This window comes from Neovison vison, chromosome 1 (assembly GCF_020171115.1).
Source record: "Neovison vison isolate M4711 chromosome 1, ASM_NN_V1, whole genome shotgun sequence".
NCBI classification, from domain to species: domain Eukaryota; kingdom Metazoa; phylum Chordata; class Mammalia; order Carnivora; family Mustelidae; genus Neogale; species Neogale vison.
Genome location: NC_058091.1, coordinates 305,512,104 through 305,534,867, shown reverse-complemented (window position 1 = coordinate 305,534,867; position 22,764 = coordinate 305,512,104). Strand labels below are relative to the sequence as shown.

The 22,764-nt window shown below is 51.1% G+C and overlaps 1 protein-coding gene across 2 annotated transcripts in view; it reads left to right on the top strand.

Moving 5' to 3' along the window:
• TRIO (trio Rho guanine nucleotide exchange factor) overlaps positions 1-18,689 on the top strand; it is a 226,386-nt gene extending 207,697 nt beyond the window's left edge. Inside the window, exons 47-56 of one of the 2 annotated variants that reach the window (XM_044233736.1) lie at positions 1,612-2,435; positions 6,418-6,665; positions 8,215-8,353; positions 9,319-9,346; positions 9,535-9,697; positions 9,961-10,082; positions 11,370-11,448; positions 13,134-13,334; positions 15,556-15,694; positions 16,316-18,689. In XM_044233736.1, coding sequence (XP_044089671.1) covers positions 1,612-2,435; positions 6,418-6,665; positions 8,215-8,353; positions 9,319-9,346; positions 9,535-9,697; positions 9,961-10,082; positions 11,370-11,448; positions 13,134-13,334; positions 15,556-15,694; positions 16,316-16,864 — 2,492 coding nt within the window. In that variant the 3' untranslated portion in view covers positions 16,865-18,689. Of the gene's footprint in view, positions 1-1,611; positions 2,436-6,417; positions 6,666-8,214; positions 8,354-9,318; positions 9,347-9,534; positions 9,698-9,960; positions 10,083-11,369; positions 11,449-13,133; positions 13,335-15,555; positions 15,695-16,315 lie in introns of those variants that run through there. The other variant, XM_044233744.1, reaches the window with a different exon arrangement.
• Positions 18,690-22,764: the final 4,075 nt, after the last annotated feature.

Below are 22,764 nucleotides of genomic sequence, written 5' to 3'. Positions count from 1 at the left end.
GTCCAACAGGATGTTGTCATTTCTTTGTCACCCTAAAACCACCTTCACACCTGCATGATGTTCAAGAGCCACGAACACAGGCATTCAGTGCAAAATCAAGGGCAAGGCAGGTTGGGACAAGGCGTGGCCAGCTGCCTGGTAGTTAAGCAAGACTGATCGTTTTTTACACCTGTGGTTGGCTCATGGGGCTCATGGGGGTTCGGGGACCATCCCTATGAATGTAGAAAAAAGTTTGGCTCCCATGACAGTGAGCCAGTGCAGGCTGCTCTAACGGTCCTGTTCTGAAGTGACGCATCGCGTGGTCCTCCACAGCAGGCAGCCGTTGGGAGGTCTCGGTCAACTTTTACATCTTGAAAATAAAATGAACTGCCTCCCAACTGGAAGCCAGAATATTCCATGCTGTGAAACTATATTAGATGCCCTCAGTGTACGGGAAGGACTGATTCCAGAGGATGGAGCACCATTAGGAATGGCCTGGGAGCTCTGGACACGTGACACTCTTCCCTCTCGCCCCTTGTTCCAGTAAGAGGCCGTGGCCAGGACAGACTTAGTAAAATGCCACTGGGCTACCAAATGCTTGTTCCCACCTGCCTGGCAGGAAGGGGTTCTGCGTAATTGCTTTATTTCTCAAAGGTTTTAACGCTTCAGAAGTTTGTGTTCATATCTCCCCATATCTTTTTTTTTTTTTAAAGATTTTATTTATTTATTTGACAGAGATTACAAGTAGGCAGAGAGAGAGGAGGAAGCAGGCTCCCTGCTGAGCAGAGAGCCCGATGCGGGACTCGATCCCAGGACCCTGAGATCATGACCTGAGCCGAAGGCAGCGGCTTAACCCACTGAGCCACCCAGGCGCCCCATATCTCCCCATATCTTGTTCGGCTCGTTCCCTTCAGTTTCCCGCGGATGAGCACGTACAAACTCAATTGCTGGAGGGGGAGATGGGACAGCTCCACGACCTGTGGGGGTCTTTGTGGAGCTCTTTACCATCCCTTGTCTCTTGTACCAAATCTGCAAAGCAGAGGTGGTCCCTAATGCTGCCATCCTGCGAGCCTGCAGGGAAACCAAGGGACTCCTTAGCTCCCAGCCGGGTTCTTCTTTTCCTGACCTCTCGGGTTTAAAGAAGACCTTTATGGCAGCTGGGCTGAATTTTCCCACTCTATGGGAGCCGCTGCCGTCTGGGATTCTCCCACACGGGCAGTTGGCCTCCTCCACTTGGCAGGGATGCAGGAGTTCTGCTCGCTGCTCCCAGGCTGTCCCAGTCGGCGCCTCCCTAGTCCTCACACCCTCGGGGCTTCCTCGGCCTTCTCGGCCGCAGCCACTCACACAGGCGCAGCTCCCATACACGGGAGCTGTTCATCGACAGACAAGCGGCGGTTAAGTCCTTTGCTTTTACTGATGGATGGTGTCTGTCCACTGCTTCCAGGATGGGTAGGAGCTTAAAGGTTGTCGTGGTTAGAAGGCTTGTGGATGAGCCCCCACTTGCCTGGAGAAGGGGGCATTCAGGACCAGAATACCATTTCTGTGAGATCCTGTGCCTTTCTCCTTTGCCCCCTAAGGATGTTTAACTTGGTTCCCTGACAGTCTTTCCTCTGTGTCTCTCTTACTTTACAGCCTTGACATCACCCATCGAGTATCAGAGGAACCACAGCGGGAGCGGGGGTGGCGGTGGTGGGGGCAGCAGCGGGGGCAGCGGCGGCGGCGGGGCGCCAGGCGCCGGAGGCGGCAACCCCAGCACTGGCCCTGGCAGCTGCAGCGGCCTCCCCAGCTCAAGCAGAAGCAGACCCTCCCGGATCCCCCAGCCTGTCCGACACCACTCCCCCGTGCTGGTCTCCTCTGCAGCCTCGAGCCAGGCAGAGGCAGACAAGATGTCAGGTATGTCCACTCCCAGCCCTGCACCGCCCCTTCCTGGCAGCAGCCCTGCCCCGGAGGCCGGCCCTGGCCAGCCTGGCAGGCACACTCCGGGAGAGCCCGAAGGCCCCCAGCAAGACTCCGAGCACATCCCCAAGATGAAGGTGATTGAGAGCCCCAGGAAGTCCTCAGGGAGTGCCGCCGGCGCCAGCCGCGATGCGGACGCCAAGGAGGCACGGGCCAACCAGGAGGACAGCCGCTCACGGAGCAGCCTGGGCTCACTGCCCCTAGGAAAGCCCAGGCCTGGGGCCGTCTCGCCTCTGAACTCGCCTGTGGCCACCGCGTTCCCTTCTCCGATCGGCAAGGAGCCCTTTCCCCCCAGCAGCCCCCTGCAGAAGGGGGGCTCCTTCTGGAGTTCCATCCCTGCCTCCCCCGCCAGCCGGCCGGGCTCCTTCACCTTCCCGGGGGACAGTGACTCCCTCCAGCGGCAGGCACAACGCCACACGGCCCCCGGCAAGGACACGGACCGCATGAGCACGTGCTCCTCGGCCAGCGAGCAGTCCGTGCAGTCCACCCAGAGCAACGGGGTAAGAACACCCGGCAGCCTGCGCCCGCCCGCCCCACTGCCTCTGTCCCGCCAGCTCTTCTAAACCTCCGCGTGGCCGCCGCTCTCCTCCTACTAACTTTCGGCCCTCCGGCCGGCACCGTCTGCAATGGTCAGCTCTCCGCCCGGAGCCTGCGGACCAGCCGCCTCCTAACCCCTCCTGCTGCGGGAACAGCGCTGCTCTCGTCTCTACTAACAACTCGCTCCTTGCTTTATGTGTGTCTCCTTAACCCGGGAAGCCAGATCGGTAACCTTCTGAACGCGACACCTGTGCGTCTTTCACGCTCTCTGACCAGCAGAATATTTTGGAACTTCCTTTTTACCCCTGCTTTCCTCACACACGTTTTTTTTAGAGGGGTCAGTGTCCCTGCTGTTTACTTCCTATTTAAATTGGAATCTGTACACTTTAAGCTTTCTGCTCATGGCTTGGTTGTGCTCTTTTATGCCTTAAATTATCTTTGCAGCATTTTTGACTCCTCTGCTGAAAAAAAAAAAAACCCCTCAAGAAAACTTCCAACAGCAACTCACAGCAAACTAAGCAGACAAAATGGGGGGAAAGGAATCTCTCCAGTGGAAATACTTGCTTCCCCCAGCTTTCACTCTGGAAGAGACTGCTGTAGGGCCTCTGGAGCCCGGGCTCCTGCCGGCGGCCGCGACCATCCTGCCTTCTGCCCAGCAGGGGGCGCGCTGTGGGCCCTCCGGGCTTCCTCGCCCTCCTCTTGCCCGGCACCTATGTTGTGTCCTCAAGCAGAAAGGTTGCTGTGGTGGGTTTCTCCCCCATTTTGTGGCTTCCTCACTATCCTACCCAGCTGTTTTCCTACACGGCAGATGGCCTGACCTCTAACACTTTTCCTAAAGGCATGCGTGAGAGAATAGAACTGTTCTGAGTGTATGTTTGATCGCTTTATAAATTTTTAAATACATTTCCCTAAAAGGGTCTGTGTCTCTCTTTATGAAAACAAATCTAGCTTTTGCATGTCTCTCTAATTTTCTCTGGACTTCTATTAATGCCCTGTTTGGGTTGATGTGGCCTTCTCTTTTCTATTTGTTACGTATTTTGTTACGTAGAAAGAAATTAGGAAATGGGTCTTGGTATACTTATTTGCCCTTGACTTTTATTTGCAAAAATAAGTGGTCCAGGCAGGCGTCTGCTGCAGTGGCTGTGACCCGTGTCATCTTTGTGGGTGCCTTACAATGACCTGGCAGGGTAGCCTGGCCCCCAGTTGGGTCTGAAATGCTAGGAAAGCAGGTGCGCGCCTTCAGCCAGAGGAAAAGAGGCAGAGGTCTGCAGGGATGCCATGCCTGTCCACATCTGAATACTTGGGAGGCAGGCGTGGCCTTACAGCTGAGACCCCTGCAGATTGGGGAATTAGGCTGGGGAACCACTCCCGAGCTCCTCCTCACCTGGACACTCCCCTCCCACGGATGAGGAGTGCTCAGAGTCTGTGCTTCAGAGTGAATCTCAGCTGCTCCGACTCAGATGCCACGATGGTCCCCAGGCCGCCTGAGAGCAACCCAAATCACCGTCAGCACCCGGCTCCCTCCCAGGATGCCCTGGGACAGAGGCACAATCACAGGTGCCATATGTTTCAGCTGTAGGCTGCAAAAGTTGCTTCTCACTTTTTCTTAGGTGGTAGGTCACCTGGAAAGGGAGATTGCCAGTGTTTTTGATGAGTCAGAGTGCCGTACAGAAATGCCCTGGAAGGCCAGGAAGACCACTAGGGGCTTAAGTGGGGATGTGAACATGTCCTCTAGGACTCTTACATGTTCTGGTTCAAAGGAACTGTTGCCCTGCCCCATTTCTACCCAGCTGAGTCATCTTATCCTCCTAGTGGGTCAGCAGTGACCACCTTCCTTCTTGACTACTTCCACGGAGCTGTCTGCAGTCACAGCTGAGCAGCTGTGCCCAACCCATGGCCTGGGTTTTTGCTCCTTTCATGGGCACCTTCTGGAAAGTTCTGCTGAGAGCAGGAGTGGAGTGGATGTGGACCAACCCACATGGTGACTGTGCCAGCCCCCAAATGTGGATGCACAATCTGTCTGCACCTGCCCACCTGGCAGTGGTAGAAGTGCACCCCTGCTTTCGTCTCCGAGGCCAGATGGCCCACACAAATGCCCAACCCCTGTTCTGTAAGGGGGTGATAATTGTGCCAGCTGGGAAGGTGGCTTCGACAACTAAGGGAGACAGATTTTAAATGACTGATACTTAGCTTGGCACATAGGGGGTGTTCAGAAAATACTAATAGCAATTATTATTGTGGCAAAATTATGAGAGAGCTTGGGATGCTCTGTGGCCAAAAGCAGCTGTGCCACATAAGTTGCTTTTTGTTTGCATTTTCCAGCAAATTTGGCTTTGTGATCTCAAAACTATTGGGTGTTGCTATATAAGTCAGAAGTTGCTATATAAGTACGTGCTAAAAGAATAAAATGGCGTAAATGAATATGCACAGGCCGTAGCCTAACGTGGACAGCATGGGGACCCAGGAGAAGCAGGAATCCGCAACAGACTCTCAGCTGAGACAGAACCAGAGCTTGACACCCTGCTGCGTCGGGGCCAGAGTCCTAGCTCCGCACCCCGGAATCCTCCGCACACTGGCTTGTTAACAGCGGCCGCCCATCTGCTCCCGCGCATCTTAACACCAGCTCAGTAGCCAGGGCTGACGGGCACATGGCAGGCGTGGCTGACGGTTGCAACCATGCCACCTGGGAGCTGCCCCGGGCACCCGAGAGCCCAGCAGAGGCTAGCATCCTCGGAGCCCGGGGGACCCGCAAGCAGCCAGACGACATCATTGGTGGGAGCCTCTGAGGACAAGCTACCAGGAGCAGGGCTCGATGCCCTCTCCCGCATCCCACCTGTTGATAGGGGGCATTGAGCAAGATGTAGCTCAGGATGTGCCCGTGGTGTCCGCTTCCTCCTCCTCTCCTGGAACAAAAGGGTCACTTGGTACATGACAGCTGGGGACAAATACTGCCATTTGCCATTTGTGTTTCTTCTCCTCAGCAGCTGACACCACTCAGCTTGTGGGCCTAGGTAGGTGGCCTTAAGAAATGACCTGTGTTTTACTCCTGCAGTCTTGCCTCATTGAGTCGCTGAATATGTATTGCGTGTCTGCTACGTGTCCGTCACCATGGTGGACCTTAGAGACACACAGTGAACCAAGACACTGGGCCCCGCTAGGACTCCAGGAGAGAATAGGTTTTCTCATGCCAAAGGCTGTTCCCGGAGCTTGAGTCATGGGGCCAGCGGTGTCCACAGCTGCTGTGTAATCTTTGTGTTCCCGTGGCAACAGCACCTTCGGGAGAGTTGAGTCGCGCAAGTTCAGGGCCGCTCACTGAGGGCCACATACAGCAGGCCGAGTAACTGTCCATGAGAGCAGAACAGCGCTGATTCCCTTTTCAGGTGTTCCTCATTCTCTTCAAAGGAGAAAGAGGTAACAGTGATGAGGCCTGTCAGTGGCTTGTGAGGATCCTTGGAGATCCAACAGGAGATCTCGGGGAACGTTTGCTCTGGCAGACTTGGGGTCGCTCCATCATCTGCTGAGTCAGTGAGCTGAAGAGCTACTCTCCGTGGCCTTTGAATGTAATAATACTTTTTTAAATGAGCCTGATAGTCCCAGTGACAAGGCAGCATGGCATCCACAGGAGGCCTGAGCCATTCCTTGGAGGGTGCAAGGAAGATGGGATTAAAACAGTAGATGAAGCTCCCAAAAGCAAAGTGTCATCGTTGCAGTGATTGAATCTAGGTTGTTGCTTGCGTTGCTTTCTAGAGAAATCCCGATTTTTAATTACCCAAAAAGAGGCACAAAGATAACTAAAGAGAGCGTGGAGAGGAGAGCAGGTGCCTCCGCGTGCGGCTGGTGAGCCCTGCTCTGGCTGTCCCTCTGCGGCGCGCCGGCAAGCGAGTGCCCGACGTCAGATCTCCTTTCAGCTCCCTCTGCCTTTTGTTTTGGTCTTTCCCGCTCCAGAGTGAAAGTAGCAGCAGTAGCAACATCTCCACCATGTTGGTGACACACGATTACACGGCAGTGAAGGAGGATGAGATAAACGTCTATCAAGGAGAGGTCGTTCAAATTCTGGCCAGCAATCAACAGAACATGTTTCTGGTGTTCCGAGCCGCCACTGACCAGTGCCCCGCAGCCGAGGGCTGGATTCCAGGCTTCGTCCTGGGCCATACCAGTGCAGTCATCATGGAGAACCCCGATGGGACTCTCAAGTGAGTCCCCGGCAGGCCGGCCGAGGGCCAAGGGGCCTGCGCGCAAGGGAGGCCTAGAGGCCCTGGGAGGCGGGAGGTCCAGCGAGAGAGCAGCCTTGTTGTCTGTCGGGGCGAGTCATCTCTACACACGGTGTGGAGCCCCTGAGTGAGGACGGGGTCTAGCCCTTCATCTCTCAGACTTGTTCTGACAGGCTCTTTTAATAACCTCCATCTGCAAACAGACAGCGTTTTTAAGCTACTAGGGTATTTACAATAGTACTATAGTCTCCAGAGGTCTCGGGCTGGGGATGAGGATTCCCCAAGGACCTTTAACTCCTTAGCTGGCTATGCGGAGGGTGCAGCCGGGCACACGCTCATTCCGGGAGCTGCCGGTGAACATCTGTGTGGTGCCATCACCATCGCGCCTCACCTCTACTAGAAGGTTCATTCAGTTAAGAAATGACTGGTTTTGCTGTATTAAATTTTGTTTTGTTTTGTTTTTAAAGATTTTATTTATTGACTTGACACACAGAGAGAGATCACAAGTAGGCAGAGCAACAGGCAGAGATAGAGGGGAGCAGAGAGCCTGATTGTTTTGTTTTTTAAAGAAAACTTAATTCAGGTGCTGGTTTAAAGCCCTGCCCTTCCCTGAATCTGTTTGACCTGTGGTAGGGATCAGCCCAAACCAGCAGACCCAGAGGCAGCGTGGCAGTGGCCGTGCTCCTCTCCAAGCACGGAGGACCCTTGTCTGGCTTCGCAGCTCAGGCTGGCCGGCATCCCAGCACAGCCCTGCACCTCCGGGTTTGGACCTTGCAGTCCCACGGGGAAGGGGGCCTTGAGTTCAGGCTACAGAGAGCCTCTCCTCAATCCCTTTGTCCTGTTTCTCCTATTCTAGCACATTGTTCAAGATTACCGTTTTGTACTTTGTTTTTTCAAAGAGTGTTTTTGGGCCTTATATTAGGATTCTCCAGAGAAATAGAACCAATAGAAGAGTAGGAGAAAGAGATTGTGTGTGTGTGTGTGTGTGTTTATGTGTCCCAGGGAGGAAGCAGGTAATGTAAGGAATTGGCTCACACAGTTATGGAGACTAGGAAGTCGGAATCTGCAGTGAGGGCCGCAGGCTGGGGACCTCTGCTGGAGAATTCCCTCGTGCTCAGGGAAGCCCGTCTGTTTGTTCTACTCAAACCTTCAGTTGATTGGAGGGAGCCTCCAGTGTTGTGGAGGGTAGTGTGTTTTACTCTACCAATTAAAATGTTAATCTCATCCAGAAACACCCAGATCAATGTTCGATCACATTTCTGGGCACCCAATAGCCCAGGTAAGTTGATACATAAAATTGACCATTACCAGCACTTTGGTATTTTTAATCCTCAAAAGTGAAGAGCTGCTTTCTCTTCTGATGGTTGAGCCCCACAGGCGGGTTTCCCTCAGCAGAGCTCACTGGTGCCAGGGAGCCTCAGTCACCCCAAATCCTTAAGTGGGCTACTCAGCTTTTCTCTAAGGCTTTCAGGAATCGCTTGCCAAACACTGGAAAGATGTTAACACTACCAACGTGTTATTTTCCCCCTAGGAAGTCAACATCTTGGCACACAGCACTCCGTTTAAGGAAAAAATCTGAGAAAAAAGATAAAGACGGCAAGCGGGAAGGCAAGTTGGAGAACGGTTATCGGAAGTCGCGGGAGGGGCTCAGCAACAAGGTATCTGTGAAGGTGCGTATGAGCATCTCCAGGAGACTTGGCCATCCCTGTGGGTAAGCGTCCGGGCTGGTGGCAGCCCAGAAGCCTGCCTCATTCATTCCCGGGGCAGTGGCAGGGCTGGCAGCGGCCAGGAGCTTGCATCATTCATTTCCAGGGCAAGGCTGGTGATGGCCCAGGAGCCTACATCATTCATTCCCGGGGCAGTAGCTGGGCTAGTAGCGGCCCAAGTCACGGGCCTGGCAACTGGCCTCACTTGCTGCCATCTGCCTCCCAACATCACCTCCCTGCCCTGTGGGCAGCTCCCGCAGCGCTTTGTAGAGGGCTGGCCGGGACCGTGCTCCCAGCACAGGTGCGCATGCGCGTTTCCGGTCGCTGGGTACCTGCGTCGCTGATCAGTGCACATGTAGCTTACAAAGAAGGCTGCCAGCCGCCCTGGTGATGCAGAGCCCAGGTTCTCCCAAGTACACAATGTGAAGCAGCCGTGGCACAGACTTCCCCAGTTGCTTGCTGCGCACTGCTGGGAAGTGACTGGAGGCTGGAGACCCAGGCTCACTGGCTTTAGCACATTTCCTTGCTGCTTGCTTTGGTCAGCTTTATTCCCGTCAGACTGCCTTAAACCTAGCTGGGGGTGGTTGCTTGCACAACCCTAAAGGGAACACAAGGGCTCAGGTCAGGGCACTGGCTGCTCTTCAGAAGGAAGGGGCCCAGGGACCAGCCGAACCCTGACCACTGGATGAGGAAAATGGACATTTCTGAGTTCAAGAGGCTCTTTTGTGTTTGTGGGTAGCAAAACAAAAATTCGCTGAAATTTGTATGACATGAGGCTTTTTGAAAGCGTTTAAAAGCAGTGAAAATGTGCTCTGAGACCCACAAAAGTCAAGTTGTATTCCTGTTCATCTGTAGCCTGGGAATTAAAGTACCATATCTCAAAGCAGTTCATGTTTCTGGCCAACATCTGTGTGCTTTTTCCCTTTCAGCTTCTCAACCCCAATTACATATATGACGGTGAGTTCTCTGCTTTTGCATAGTGTAGGGTCTGTGGGGCATGTTGTAGAACGCTGGTGCATAACCTGGGGAGCAGGTTTTCTGGGGTCCTAGGGCATGGGCAACAACTCGTTCTCATTCTTGTTGGGATTGGTGGGTGTGGGAAGGGAGCCAAGGGTGACAGTGTCAGTGACTCCTTTCTCTGGCAGTTCCCCCAGAATTCGTCATTCCCTTGAGTGAGGTCACGTGTGAGACAGGGGAGACCGTTGTTCTTAGATGTCGAGTTTGTGGCCGCCCCAAGGCCTCAATCACCTGGAAGGGCCCTGAACACAACACCTTGAACAACGACGGTCACTACAGCATCTCCTACAGGTGAGGGGGGATCTCTCTGGCAGTGAGCATGACCTCCGCCCACTGTGACCACCACAGTCCACCCCTCACTTACCCTCTGTACCCTGACACTGCCCACAAGGGAGCATTTCATACCGGGGTGTGCAAAAAAACTAAAATTCCACTGAAATTCCTTGTCAGTATTCCTCTGTCATTTTCTGTGACCCCAAAGGAGAGAGGGCAGGGGTGGTCACTGGGGGAGCCGTACCTTTGTGACTCACAGTGTGTTGTTCTCTGTGTGGCAGTGACTTGGGAGAGGCCACTCTGAAGATCATCGGCGTGACCACAGAAGATGACGGCATCTATACGTGCATCGCTGTGAACGACATGGGTTCAGCCTCGTCCTCAGCCAGTCTGAGGGTGCTGGGTAAGCGACACCCCTGAGCCGGGGGCACGCATCTTCCCAGATTCTCAGGTCCAGAAACCCCACCCCTGCGCAAACACACTCAAGAGGCAGTAAGTCACTTGTGGGACCTTCCCAATGAGAGCTGCAAGTGGCAGACCCCAGTGTCTAGGGGGTCTCGGGGAGGTGCACGGTGTAGGCCACTGACTGCAGGCCCCGGGCATCCAAGCAGCCAGTGCCATCTTTCAGGTTGGAACATGGTGTGTTCCATCCCACAGTGCTCAAAACACATTCTCGTATCTGACTTCTCTTTCATGTAGTTGCTCAGTTGACACTTTGGCTCTGAGGGGATGTCCTATAAGTTGGTTTCTCGCAGACTGCGGAAGGAGAGGAAGGAGCGTGGCTGAGGCCTGTGCAGACTCTGTGCCTCACTGAAACCTAACAGCATCCCTCCTGGGAGCGCAGGGCAACCACGGTAGGACCCGGCATCGCTCCGGTCTGAAGCCCTTGCTCTGTCCACGGCCCAGCAAGGCCTTGTTCTCTCTTCTTGGCCGGACTGTGAGCTCCTGGAGGCAGAACCCACATCTCAGGCCCTCTTAAATTCCCACTGGTCTCACTGACCTGGGTACATACTCAATAGACGACACGTACTGGTTGGTTTGCAGCTCTGGTTTCGCGGAAGCCAGCCGTGCAGTGCAGGGCTGCTGACATTGCCGTGCCTTCTTCAGCTGCCCCGGCTCTAGGAAACTGCTTCCAAAAGCAAAAATAAGAATCTGACCTGAAATGTGTATTGAGTCCGGGAGCGCCCTGTGTGTAGACAATGAACAGAACTGGCTTAGCATTTTTATCCCATGTGTCTTCACCCCAGCTATTTTAACCTCATTAAACCAGAGAAAGGAAATGATCTGATTCTTGGATCATGACACAAGGAAGAAAGAGAATCTTGAATTTAAAAGGGAAGAATCGCCAGTGTTCTAATTTGTGAAAGATGTCACAGAAACTATGCAGGTGATTTTTGCTTTGTAAGAAATCAGTAGCAGAAGCTAAAGGAGCTTAGGAAGGTAGAAGACTCCCACCTTGGAGATGCGAGTGGGAAAATAATGGGAAAGGAAGTGTGTGTTTATTTCTGTCCCGTGAATCCATCCCTTTTCATCCTAAGTCCCGGCCTGCGGTGTGTATTCGCGCTTCCAGCACAGGTCAGGTGCTCGGTAGCCGCGTGTGGCTACCATATCGGACAGCGCAGGCCTGCAGACTTCTTCCCAGGAAGCGCCACATAAACCAAGTTCAGGGGAGATGCTGCTCTTTTTGCAGGTCCAGGGAGTGACGGGATCATGGTGACCTGGAAAGACAACTTTGACTCCTTCTACAGTGAAGTGGCTGAGCTTGGCAGGTAGGATATAAAACCCAGGGCCCCTCCCAGGAAAGCAGAGTATATGACCTAACTCTCTGTAAGAGTAGACTGATAAGATTAGCAGGGAATTTTGCCACCAGTTAGAAGTTACATGAATTATATTTGAAACATAATCTGTAATTGCCTTTTGATATTAAACATTGAGGGAGTAAAGATGTTTTCAGCTTGGGTTCCAAGAGAGAATTAAGGCCTAATGCCATAAGCCGTCTGTTGATGTGTTGACTTAACCCTCCTGCTGTGCCTCCAGGACTGTGCTAGCTCTGTCCTGTCCCTGGGGAAGTCAGAGGAGAGTCGCTCAGACCTTTTTTGGTTGACATTTAATTCTCTTGGGGTGTCCCAGTTGAGAAAGGCTGAATGGGATCTTCAGATTGGAGATGTAGATTAGAGGGGCAGGGTCCTTCCTCCTGTCCAGAAAGAGGCTGGTTCCCTCCAGAAGGGGCAGCCAGACCTGGGGCAGTGGCTCAGAAGTGTCCTCACCCCCAGGCAGGCTCCTTCTGACTTGGCCCTGCTGCCCGTCCACACAGCACTTCTCCACGTGCAGGGTCATGACCCACGTGGCGAGAAGGAGGTCAAGAGCTTGCAGCTGAGCTTGTCTCTTTTAAAAAGCTTTCCAAGAAACTGCCCCAGCAGCAGCCTCCTGCAGTCCTGTGGCCACAGTGGCCGTGCGCCTCCGGGTACCTGCTCACCCGCTGGTGTGTCAGGCTGACACACCCTCGCTTACCCCTGCTGCACCAGACACACACTTACTGTCACTTCTGACACATGTGAATGATCCAGCAGATCTGTTGGTTTCTCCTGGCCTTAGCTGGGCTGGGAACCTAGGCCTCTGTCCACATAGACTTCCACACTGGGCTTCCTCACCTGATGGCGGAAGCATTTTAAGACAGCAAAAGCAGAAGCTGCAAAGCCTTTTAAGGTTGCAGAAATCTGCAACCACATTTCCCCAGCATTGCGTGGGCCTGCAAAACCCACCGGCCAGGCCAGATTCGACACCAGAGAAATAGACTGTGCCTCTGTGTGGGAGCAGTAGCAAGATGGTGTGGCCATTTCAGCATTTATCTGCAGATTTACTTCTATTCCTTGCTGTCCCGGTGCTCTCAGAGTCCTCATCGGTAGTAGGCTCGGACTTGAGGTCCGGGACCCTATCATCAAGGTCAGATCAAGGTGCTGCTGAGCTTCTTGGGACGGTTTACTGGGTAGAGCTTCAGAGGCCGTGGGCTATCAGTGGGTGACCAGACCCACACTTGCATCCCTTCTGAAAGGGAGGGGGGCAGGAGGTGACTGGAGCCACCACGTACAGCTCAAGCGTTTTGATGTGGTAAGGAAGGCTTTCCATGAGAGCAGAGGTGGGGGCTGCCTGGTAAGCCTCGTGGTGTCACCTCGGCCACATCCAGAGGCAGGAGGGCACGTGGCCTAGCCAGGTGCAGGGTGAGGAAATGGAGCCTGCCTCTAGGAAGGAGAAGACACGGTCAGTGGCAGAGGGGCTCCAGACTGGCAGGCTCCCTCGGGGCCACTGTGAGCCACTGTGAGCCACTGCTCCTCCACAAGTGCCAAGGGAGAGCAGGGCCTGCAGACAGGCCTCCAGTCCGTTTAGGTTAGCAGAGTCTCTTCTCTGTGACATACTCAGAGTCCTCTGAAAGTGACCTTCTCAACCTGTTTTCCAGGGGCAGATTCTCTGTCGTTAAAAAATGTGATCAGAAAGGAACCAAACGAGCAGTGGCCACTAAGTTTGTGAACAAGAAGTTGATGAAGCGTGACCAGGTCACCCATGAGCTTGGAATCCTGCAGAACCTCCAGCACCCACTGCTTATTGGCCTCCTTGATACCTTCGAGACCCCCACCAGTTACGTCCTGGTGTTGGAAATGTGCGTACACACCCACTGCCCTCCCCTGTTCGTAAGCCTCATCCTCGACCTTAAGTGATTTTACTGTCGTTTGTTCTCGGAGACAGACAGAAATCAGGATTTCAGGATCCATATCTCCTGTAGTGTGTGTGTATGTGTATGTGTGTATGCCTATTGTGAGAAAACACAGTTCTAGAGCTTTCCAATAATGGTAGAAAGAAGTACAGTCTTCAGCACATGCTGTTCGAATGAGGGAGCATTACACCCAGCATCAAAACACCTCAGTACCACCCGGGTTCCCAGGCTCCCCGAGGGGCCAGGCCCCTAAAGACTCCTCCCCTGCAGGAGGCACTGCACGGCTGCTGGGGGCCTGGGAGCCTCATGGATGCTGAGTGGGCTCCCTGCTCATGTCTGATGCTTCGGGCCTGCAGTCCTGCCCCTCAGAGCTCTGGCCCACTGCAGGACAGTCGGAATGGGAAAGTGAGAAGCACCTCGCGCAAAGAACATCTTTGGGAAGGGGGGTGGGCCTCTGGCCAGAGCAGTCCCCCGTCCCATGGGGCTCGGTGAGCTCAGTGTGCCACCCCGCTAAACAGTGCACTCACTCTTCTAAGGAGCGAGTGTGAAAACTGTGACGCAAGAGCTGTGATCCTCAGCTGGGGGCTGTTTGCCTCCCCCAGGGGACATTTGGCCGCGTCTGGAGACTTTTGTGGTGTCACAACTTGGGTTGGGGGTGCCGCTGCCATCCAGAGGGCGGAGGTCAGGGTTGCTGCCCTCCATCCTGCGGGGCCCAATGGGCCTGCGGCAGAGAATCACCTGCCCCCGAGCGGGCACCCGGGTTGGGAAGCCCACCCTAGAACATTCCCGCCTCTCTGAAATATCTTGGCATTGAGCTGTGTTTAAAATCTGTTCTGTTCTGGCTGAGATGCTGGGTGTCTGACAGCTACTGCTCATTCAGGGATTTTCTAACGAGAACTATCCTAAAGTCCTCGTCAAAAGTCAACAGGACTTCCATTTCTGGCTGAAAATTTTAAGTGTGTTCAGCTGCCATTTCTTCTTAGTGGAAAACTGAAGGGTTTAGTCTCACCATGCTAGTACTAGGATTTCTTTTCATAACCGATTTCTCTCATCCAAGTACTGACCAGACCAGACCTGCTTAGCTTCCGAGATCAGACGAGATCGGGCGCGTTCAGGGTAGTATGGCCATAGGCTTATAACCGATTTCTACCAAATCCTCCTCAGTTCCTCTTTGTTACCCAACAAGTGACGGATTTTCCGTTTAGTTCCTGTTCCACAGACAGCGGGCAGCGTAGCCTGGTGTTCAGAGAGCCTGGGGCCAGACTGCCTGCTGCAGTGCTGGCCTTCCTGGGCGGCTGCTTGGCCTTGGGGAGGTTGGCGTGAGGATCTAGTGAATTGACACTAAGCGTTTAGTCCCTGGCCCATGGGCAGCGCTGCCGTCAGTGGCTTTTCCGTGTCAAAGTCATTGACAGTAGGAAGCCTTTCGAGTCCAGCATGAATCCCTCAGCATCCTTGCTCCCGCTTCAGGGAAACGGGAGCTCTGCGGGCATTTTGATCGAAGGCACAGTTTCAGATCACAGGTCCTAGAACTGGTGGCGGCGGCGAGCTGGGGAAGGGCAGCCCTCCAACCCAGGTCATGAGTGAGCAGGAGATCGAGAGCAGCAGCAGCAGGTGTTACTTAGAAGGGGGCGGGGCCGAGGTCACTAACTGGTCACAGCTCCCCTCTGAGTGGTTGTTTCCAGAGGCACCGGGGAAAAGCACAGCAGGAACTTGGGTAAATGTCCAGACCCCGGAGGCGTGCGGGACAGCCTGTCGTGCTGTGGAACACCCCGGCAGCAGCTCCTGGTGGCTGTCTTCTCCGCACACCTTGAGGTCTGCCTCTTTGCTTACGTTACCTCATGTGGCCTTCCCTTTGCCCGTCTTACAAATGACGGAACGAAGGCTCAGGGAGGTGTGTCACTTCATTCCGTCCTACGGCAGGTGCCTGCAGAGCGCCCCTTCCTCTCCCCTTCCCCACCGCCTCTGAGGGCTGGGCACCCTTGTTCCTCGCTCACATCCATAACGAGGTTGACCAGCAGTCCCGCTCTCGATATAGTCGTGCCCGTAGGCAGAGGTGTGCTCCTGGGGCATCAGCCCGGTAGGACGTTAACAGCAGGCGCGGACAAGCTGTTGCCTCTAAAGTGACCCAGCACCGTGACGAGTGTTGCACACGTTCCTGCCTCCACAGGGCTGACCAGGGGCGTCTCCTGGACTGTGTGGTGCGATGGGGAAACCTCACCGAAGGGAAGATCAGGGCGTATCTGGGGGAGGTTCTGGAAGCCGTCCGATACCTTCACAACTGCAGGATAGCACACCTGGACCTGAAGGTTAGTGGGGCTCCTGGGGCCAAGGCCAGCATGTCTGACCATGGCCCAGCCACCTGGCTCTCAGGGGCCTCCTCCCGACCTCCCAGTGTGCCCACTGCGCCAGGCCAGGAGGCGTGGGGGGATGGCGGACGAACAGGAGGAGGTGGGTAGTGGGAACCCTGATATCTAATCTCCATTTTTAGGATTTTGCTCTCAATAATATAAACAGTCAGCAAAGTATAAGATAAACATTTGAGATCTTCACACATTTCATGAGGTTCCAGAAAGTTCCTGTGAGCTTTGTGAGGCTGATGTGGGACTGGGTCAGTGGTAGCCGAGAAAGGAAGGTGACTTCTACTAGTAGAGCCAGGAGTGCAAATGAACGCCCAGCTTCCTGAGCCAGCATTCTTCAGCCCGGCGCCTTCATGCTCACTTGCCAGGAGGGCTGTCTGCAAGGAGGGGGTGCCATTCCCTCTGTGTCGCGCCTCCTCCTCCTCCTCCGTGGGCTGCACGCTCAGAACCACCTCCCGTCTTGCGTGGGATGCTTTCTTCCAGTTGGCTTCGTTGATTCCTGGTGCGCATCCCGCGTAAGCTTGAGATTGGGATCAGTGGAAATGACCATTGTCTTACCCTGTCTTCTAGCCTGAGAACATTCTGGTGGATCAGAGTTTGGCCAAGCCAACGATTAAACTGGCTGATTTTGGAGATGCTGTCCAACTCAACACGACCTACTACATCCACCAGTTGCTGGGGAACCCCGAGTTTGCAGCCCCCGAAATCATCCTTGGGAACCCCATCTCCCTGACCTCGGATACATGGAGTGTCGGAGTGCTCACATACGTGCTTCTCAGTGGCGTGTCCCCCTTCCTCGACGACAGCGTGGAGGAGACCTGCCTGAACATTTGCCGACTAGACTTTAGTTTCCCAGAGGACTGCTTTAAAGGAGTGAGCCAGAAGGCCAAGGAGTTCGTGTGTTTCCTCCTGCAAGAGGACCCTGCCAAGCGTCCCTCGGCTGCGCTGGCCCTCCAGGAGCAGTGGCTGCAGGCAGGCCATGGCGGGGGCAAAGGGGCGGGCGTCCTCGACACGTCCAGACTGACTTCCTTCATTGAGCGGCGCAAACACCAGAACGATGTTCGACCTATCCGTAGTGTTAAAAACTTCTTACAGAGCAGGCTTTTGCCTCGAGTTTGACCTATCTTGAAGTTCTTTCTCATTCTCTTTCACCTGCCAATCAGCTGTTAATTTGAATTTCGAAGAGAAACACAAACCAACAGAACTGATCAGCTGCCGTATGTTCATCGTGTGACCCCGGGCTCCGAGCAAGCTGTGCTCGGCCGCGCGTGGGACTCGGGCGCACGCAGTGCTGGGGTGGAGGACCTTCTCGCACACTCTCGTGAGCGGAGACAGCATTGCTGTATCACAGTCTTTTATTCAGGTTTCTGCAAAAAATAAAAAGAAACTTTTTTAAACGAACATGAATAGAATTTTGCAAATTTAACATTTTCCAAGATTTGTTCAAGGAAACGAAATGCCTGTGTTCAACCACTGGTGTTCACGAACAAAACAGAGATGGTGGACCCCTCCAGGGAGGACTCCCCCTCGTGGTGGCCGTCCCTGCGGCATCGTCCAGAGCTCGGGGTCCACCTGGCTCTGAGATTGCCCAGCTGCCGCGTCTGTGTGTGTGTCGCTGGGACGCCGGCCTGGGCTCCTGAGATGTGCATTCAGCGTCAGACTTCTGCACAAGCGTAGAATGAGTCGTTCTGCTCTGATGAAATGTAGGCCTTACTTGTATATAAGACTGGTCCTGCCTTCAGTCTGTCCTTTCCCCTCCTGCCTTCCCTCCTGCTCCCCACCCGCTGCCCAGGGCTTCCTCTGGGGGAGGTCAGGGGGCTCTGCCCATCCACCCAGGACATCAGGTTGGGTCCTGCCCTGAGCCCCAGTAGCCTCTTCCCTGTGTTTCACACCCCTCCAAGCCGTCAGTCAGATTGTCGAGCGGTATACAGTCAGATGAAAATACTGTAAATGCACTCATTGGGGTTTTGGTTTGGTTTGGTTTTTTTTGTTTCGTTTTGTTTTATTTCATATCATGTGCAATGTTGTGGCTTTAACATTTTATGCAACTATTTATGAAGACCTCTGTCGTACCTGTAATAAATATATAGAAAAAGCACATACTTCGTACAGTGAGCTTTATGGTTTTGTGCGTGTGTCGGGGGTGGGTGGGGGGAGGGGGTTGTAGCCCTGTGCCATCAGTTCAAGGAGATTTAACTCCTCGTGAAATTTGTCAGTTTTGAGGACTGTAAAAAGTGATTTCATACTCTGAATATAAAACTGGATAATAGGGTAATGTTTTAAAATTTATTATGCTATTATTCAGAATGCCAAAGTATTATTTTTTTTTTCCCAAAATCAGTCTGGACATTTACTACTTTTTAGACTTTTTGACGTTCAACTTTCTGTACAGAAATTGGCTGGATTTTGAGCTTTTGGTAAGAAATAAAAGCCAATTAAGCCCTAGCCGCCCCGAGGCCGGCATCCAACGTCGGTGTCATTGGCAGAATTCACGCCACGGTGGGGAGGCCTTGGGACGTGCCGTGAGGCTTCTGGGCACACTTGCATTTTTCGGGATGTCCTTTTTCCTTTGTTGTGTGAAATGCACAAAAGAGAGCAGCCCGCGTCCCCGGCCGGCCAGACACCAGAGTCTTGAGCCGCAAACTGGCCTAGTTCAGCTCTGCCGCTTCCAGTGTATTTTATTTATTCCTTTGTTGGGTTTTTGTTTGTTTCTTGTAAAATTGTACAGAAACTTTTTAAAAGAAATTGGATTCAAAACTGGATGTGTATTCGTAACCTCACAACGTTTATTTGTGTATTGTTTCTTTTATTCAGTTAAGTTTTTACATTATTTTGCATGTATATTTCTTTGTACAGAGACCTTACATGTTTACACAGTACGATGTGATGTAAATATTTTATTTTGCCATCAGTTATTTTAAAAAATTAAACATATTTGCCTGATTTTTGCGTTAGGCCTTTTATTTAAATTGATCACCATGAAATCGAAAAGAGAGACCTCACTGAGGGAGACTGAAAGATTGGCCTCTCCTAGGTCTGGCGGGGAGCCGGAGGGGAGAATGTTCTGGATTGGGAATCCGTTGTACAGGGCCAGAAATGGGAGTTAGTGAGGGGCCTGCAGATTGGTTCCCAGAATCCAGACTCCAAAGACAGTGGTGCGTAAATCAGATTTCAGGGGTGTGCAGTGGGGCTGCACCTCGTGCTGGTCAGAATCGCTGAGGTCCCCCACTTCTCGATGGACACACGAACCGAGCAAAGGGAAGAGCTGTTGCCTCCTGGCCACAGGAAAGCAACCCTAACGTCCAGAGGGATGGAAGAACGTGAAGCACTTGGGTTCAAGCGTCCGTGTTCGGAGCAGACCCCCCGGTGGTGGCTGGCCCTCAGCACCCGCCCCAGGAGGCGTGGGGTCCTGGGGCACTTGTAGAACAGGCTTTATTATTCCTCCGTTCACTGACATCCTAAAGGTCGGGCAGGTGTGAAAGGACAACATTTGCGCCGAGGCCCTAAGTCAGGGAGGGCGCGAGAAGCCCACCCACCCAGAGACGGGCGCCGCCCGCGGCTCAGGAGGCTCTGGAGGGCCAGAAACACGGGGTAGGCTCTCCTCCTGCGCGGGGCGGGGGGAGTGGCCGCCTCACCACAGTGCAGACCTCAGTAGCGAGACTGGGGCAAGTGGGGGTTTTCTTGTCACTGGACACTTGCCAAAGAAAGTCACAGGACTAGCCAAGCATTCCCCCAAGTGAAAAACGGCCTGTCATGATCACTACCTAGATTTTTTTTCCCCTTAAAAATCATGATGCTTTGCATTCTGCATGTTACCATTTATAAATCCGTAAAGCTCAGGGATTCCTTTCAGCTCTAAAGGGAAGAAACGCAGTATTTTAGCAGAACACATGCTGAGCATTATCTTAAATTCAGGATATCAGACTGTCTTAAACCTCTGGAAGGAGAGGTCCTTTCAAATGTACTTTTTTGAGACCTGAATTTGTGGTCACTGCCCAAAACAAAAAAACAGAACATTTCCACTATCCCCCAGGGTCCTCATGCCCCTTCCCTGCCAGGGTGATTGCTTTTCTGATTTCAAGCATTCTGAGGTTAGTTTACCTTTGAATTCATGTAAATACAATCACATAAAATGTACTTTTTAAAACCAAGCTGAGCTTTACCGTGAGATCACCGTAGATGTGCCTGCCGCGTTATGAGATGTCCCCTTTCCTCTGTTCTCCCCCGTGATAATGTCTTGAAAACATACCACATGTCACAACCAGGATACCGACATTGATGCAGTCAAGATGCAGGGCGCCCCATTGCTGCCGGGATCCCCACAGCCCCTTGGAGCCATGCCAACCCCACGCTCCTGCCCCTAACCCTCCCGTGATCTCTGTCAGCCACTAATCTGGTCTCCGTTTCTGCAATTTTGTCATTTCAAGAACGTTAAATAAATGGAATCATGCAGTCTGTAACATTTTGAGATCGATTTTTTTTAGCTGAGCGCAGTTCTCTGGAAAATTCATCCAGGCTGTGGTATATATCAACAGTTTTCCTTTTTATTACTGAGTAGTGTTCCGTGGGGTGGATGTACCATAGCTTACTTGTTCACCCATGGAAGGAAGTCTGGAGTTTTTTCTGGCTTTTGGGTATTACAAACAAAGCTTCTAAGAACAACGGTGTACAGATTTTTGTATGAACGTAAGTCTCTGTTTCTCTGCCGTAAATGTCAGAGAATTGGAAGATCACAGGGCAATGACAGATTCCGTTTTTTAAGGGTTAGCCAAACTTCTCCAGACTAGCATTTGACGTTCCCACCAGCAATGTCGGAGTAATCCAGTTTCTCCAAATCTGCCAGCATTTCGTGTTGTCACTGTTTTTCTATTTAGCCATTCTGACAAGTACATAGTGATGTTATTGTGGTTTTAAGTTTTCTTTCCCTCGTGGTTCATGGTTTTGCACATCTTTCCATTTGCTTATTTGCCATCTGCTTACCCTGTTCCATAAAACATCCCTTCATGTGTTTTGCCCATTTTTTCATTAAATGGGTTTCTGTTGTTAGGTTTTAAGAGTTCTTTATACATTCTAGATACTAGTCCTTTGTTGGAGATGTGGCTTGCAAATATTCTCTCCCATTTCATCTTAACAACAGGATCTTTCACAGAGAAATGTATTTTTATTTCGATGAAGTCCTATTTATTAATTCTTTCTTCTGTAGATCAAGCTTTTTGGTGTCAAGTCAAAGAACTTTTTTTTTTTTTTTTAATCTAGCCCCAGAGTGAACTTTTTTAACCTAAGGGTTTGTTTTGTTTTGTTCGTTTTATGTTTTTAAGTTTTATGTTTTACATTTAAGGCCATGATCCATTTTGAGTTAGTTTTTGTATAAGGTATCAAATTTAGGTTGAAGGTTTTGGGGGTATTTTTTGCCTTCTTGTGTTCTTATTTTTGTTCACATTTTGCAGATTGAAGACCAATTTGTTTTTCAGCACCAGTTGTTAGAAGGCTATTCTTTTGTGATTTTGTCAAAAATCAGTTGCGCCTGTTTATGTGAGTTTGTTTCTGGGTTCTCTATTCTGTTCGTCTAGTTCTCTTTCTCCACTATTACCACATAGTCTCAATTACCATAGCTGTGTAGGAAGTCTTGAAATCAGGTAGATGGTCCTCCCTCCTTATTTTTCCTTTTCAAAAAAAATTTTAGCTATTCTATTTCCTTTGCATTTCCATATAAATTTTAAAATAGTCCTGTCTACATCTTACTCATATTTTTATAGGCATTGCATTAAATTTGTTTATCAGTTTGGGAGAATTGGTACTTTCACTGTGTTGAGTCTCCTGTGAATACAATATGGTTCTCCGTTTATGTAGATCTTTCATTTTTTTCATCAGCATTTTATAGTTTTACAAGTTCTTATATGTGGTGGCTAGAATTATACCCAAGTTTCTTTTTTAAAGCAATTATAAATTATATCATACTTTTAATTTTGGTGTCCATGAATGTACTGCTGTTATTTAGAAATTGAAATTGATTTTTGAATGTTTATTTTTTATCCCTTTCTTCCCTCTAGTAATTTTCTTTATTCCAGCATCTACTTTATCTGACATTAATGTAATCATGCCTACTCTTTTTTCCTAATTAATGTTTGCATGATACACCTTTTTCCATCCTTTAACTCTCAGTACACCTACACCCTTATATGTAAGTAGATTGCTTATCAGCAGCATATCGTTGGATCATGTTTTATAATCCACTATACCCACCCATCTCTATTTTTAGTTAGTGTATTTAGGTCATTTACATTTAACGTAATTATTAATAAACTTAAGGCCTAAACCTGCCCTTTTATTTTTCTGTTTACTGTTTTTCTCTCGGGTTTTCATTTCTCTGTTATCTTTTGCCTGCCTTCCTATGGGTTGTTTGAACATTTTTAGAATCCCATTTTGCTCTGTACTGATTTTGAATGTATCTTTTTGTATGGCTTTAGTCATTGCTGTAGATATTACAGTGTGTGTATGTGTGTGCATATGTGTAAGTCATCACAGTCAACCAGTGTCATCATTTTACCAATTTGAGTAAAATATAGAAATCCCACCTGTCTTTATATTTCATTACCTTCTCCAGTTTATAATTGTTTTAAATAATTCCTCTACTTGGGTTTAGAATCACATCACACAGTGTTGTGATTTTTGTTTCAATCATCAAACATGATTTTTTCAAGATGTTATTTATTTTAGAGAGAGCATAAGCTGGGAAAGGGGTATAGGGGGAGGGGGAGGGAAAGAATCTCAAGCATGAATGCAGAGCCCCACACAGAACTCAATCTCATGACCCTGAGATCATGACCTAAGCCAAAACCAAGAGTGGGACACTTAACCGACTGAGGTACCCAAGCACCCCCAATAAAGATAATTAAGATGCCTTGATCTGCCCCTTTGTTCCCGATAATATTTTCCCTGGATTAGAATTCTGAATTGTCAGTTCTTTTCTTTCAGCCCTTGAAAAACATTGTGCCACTTCCTTTGGGCCTTCATGGTTT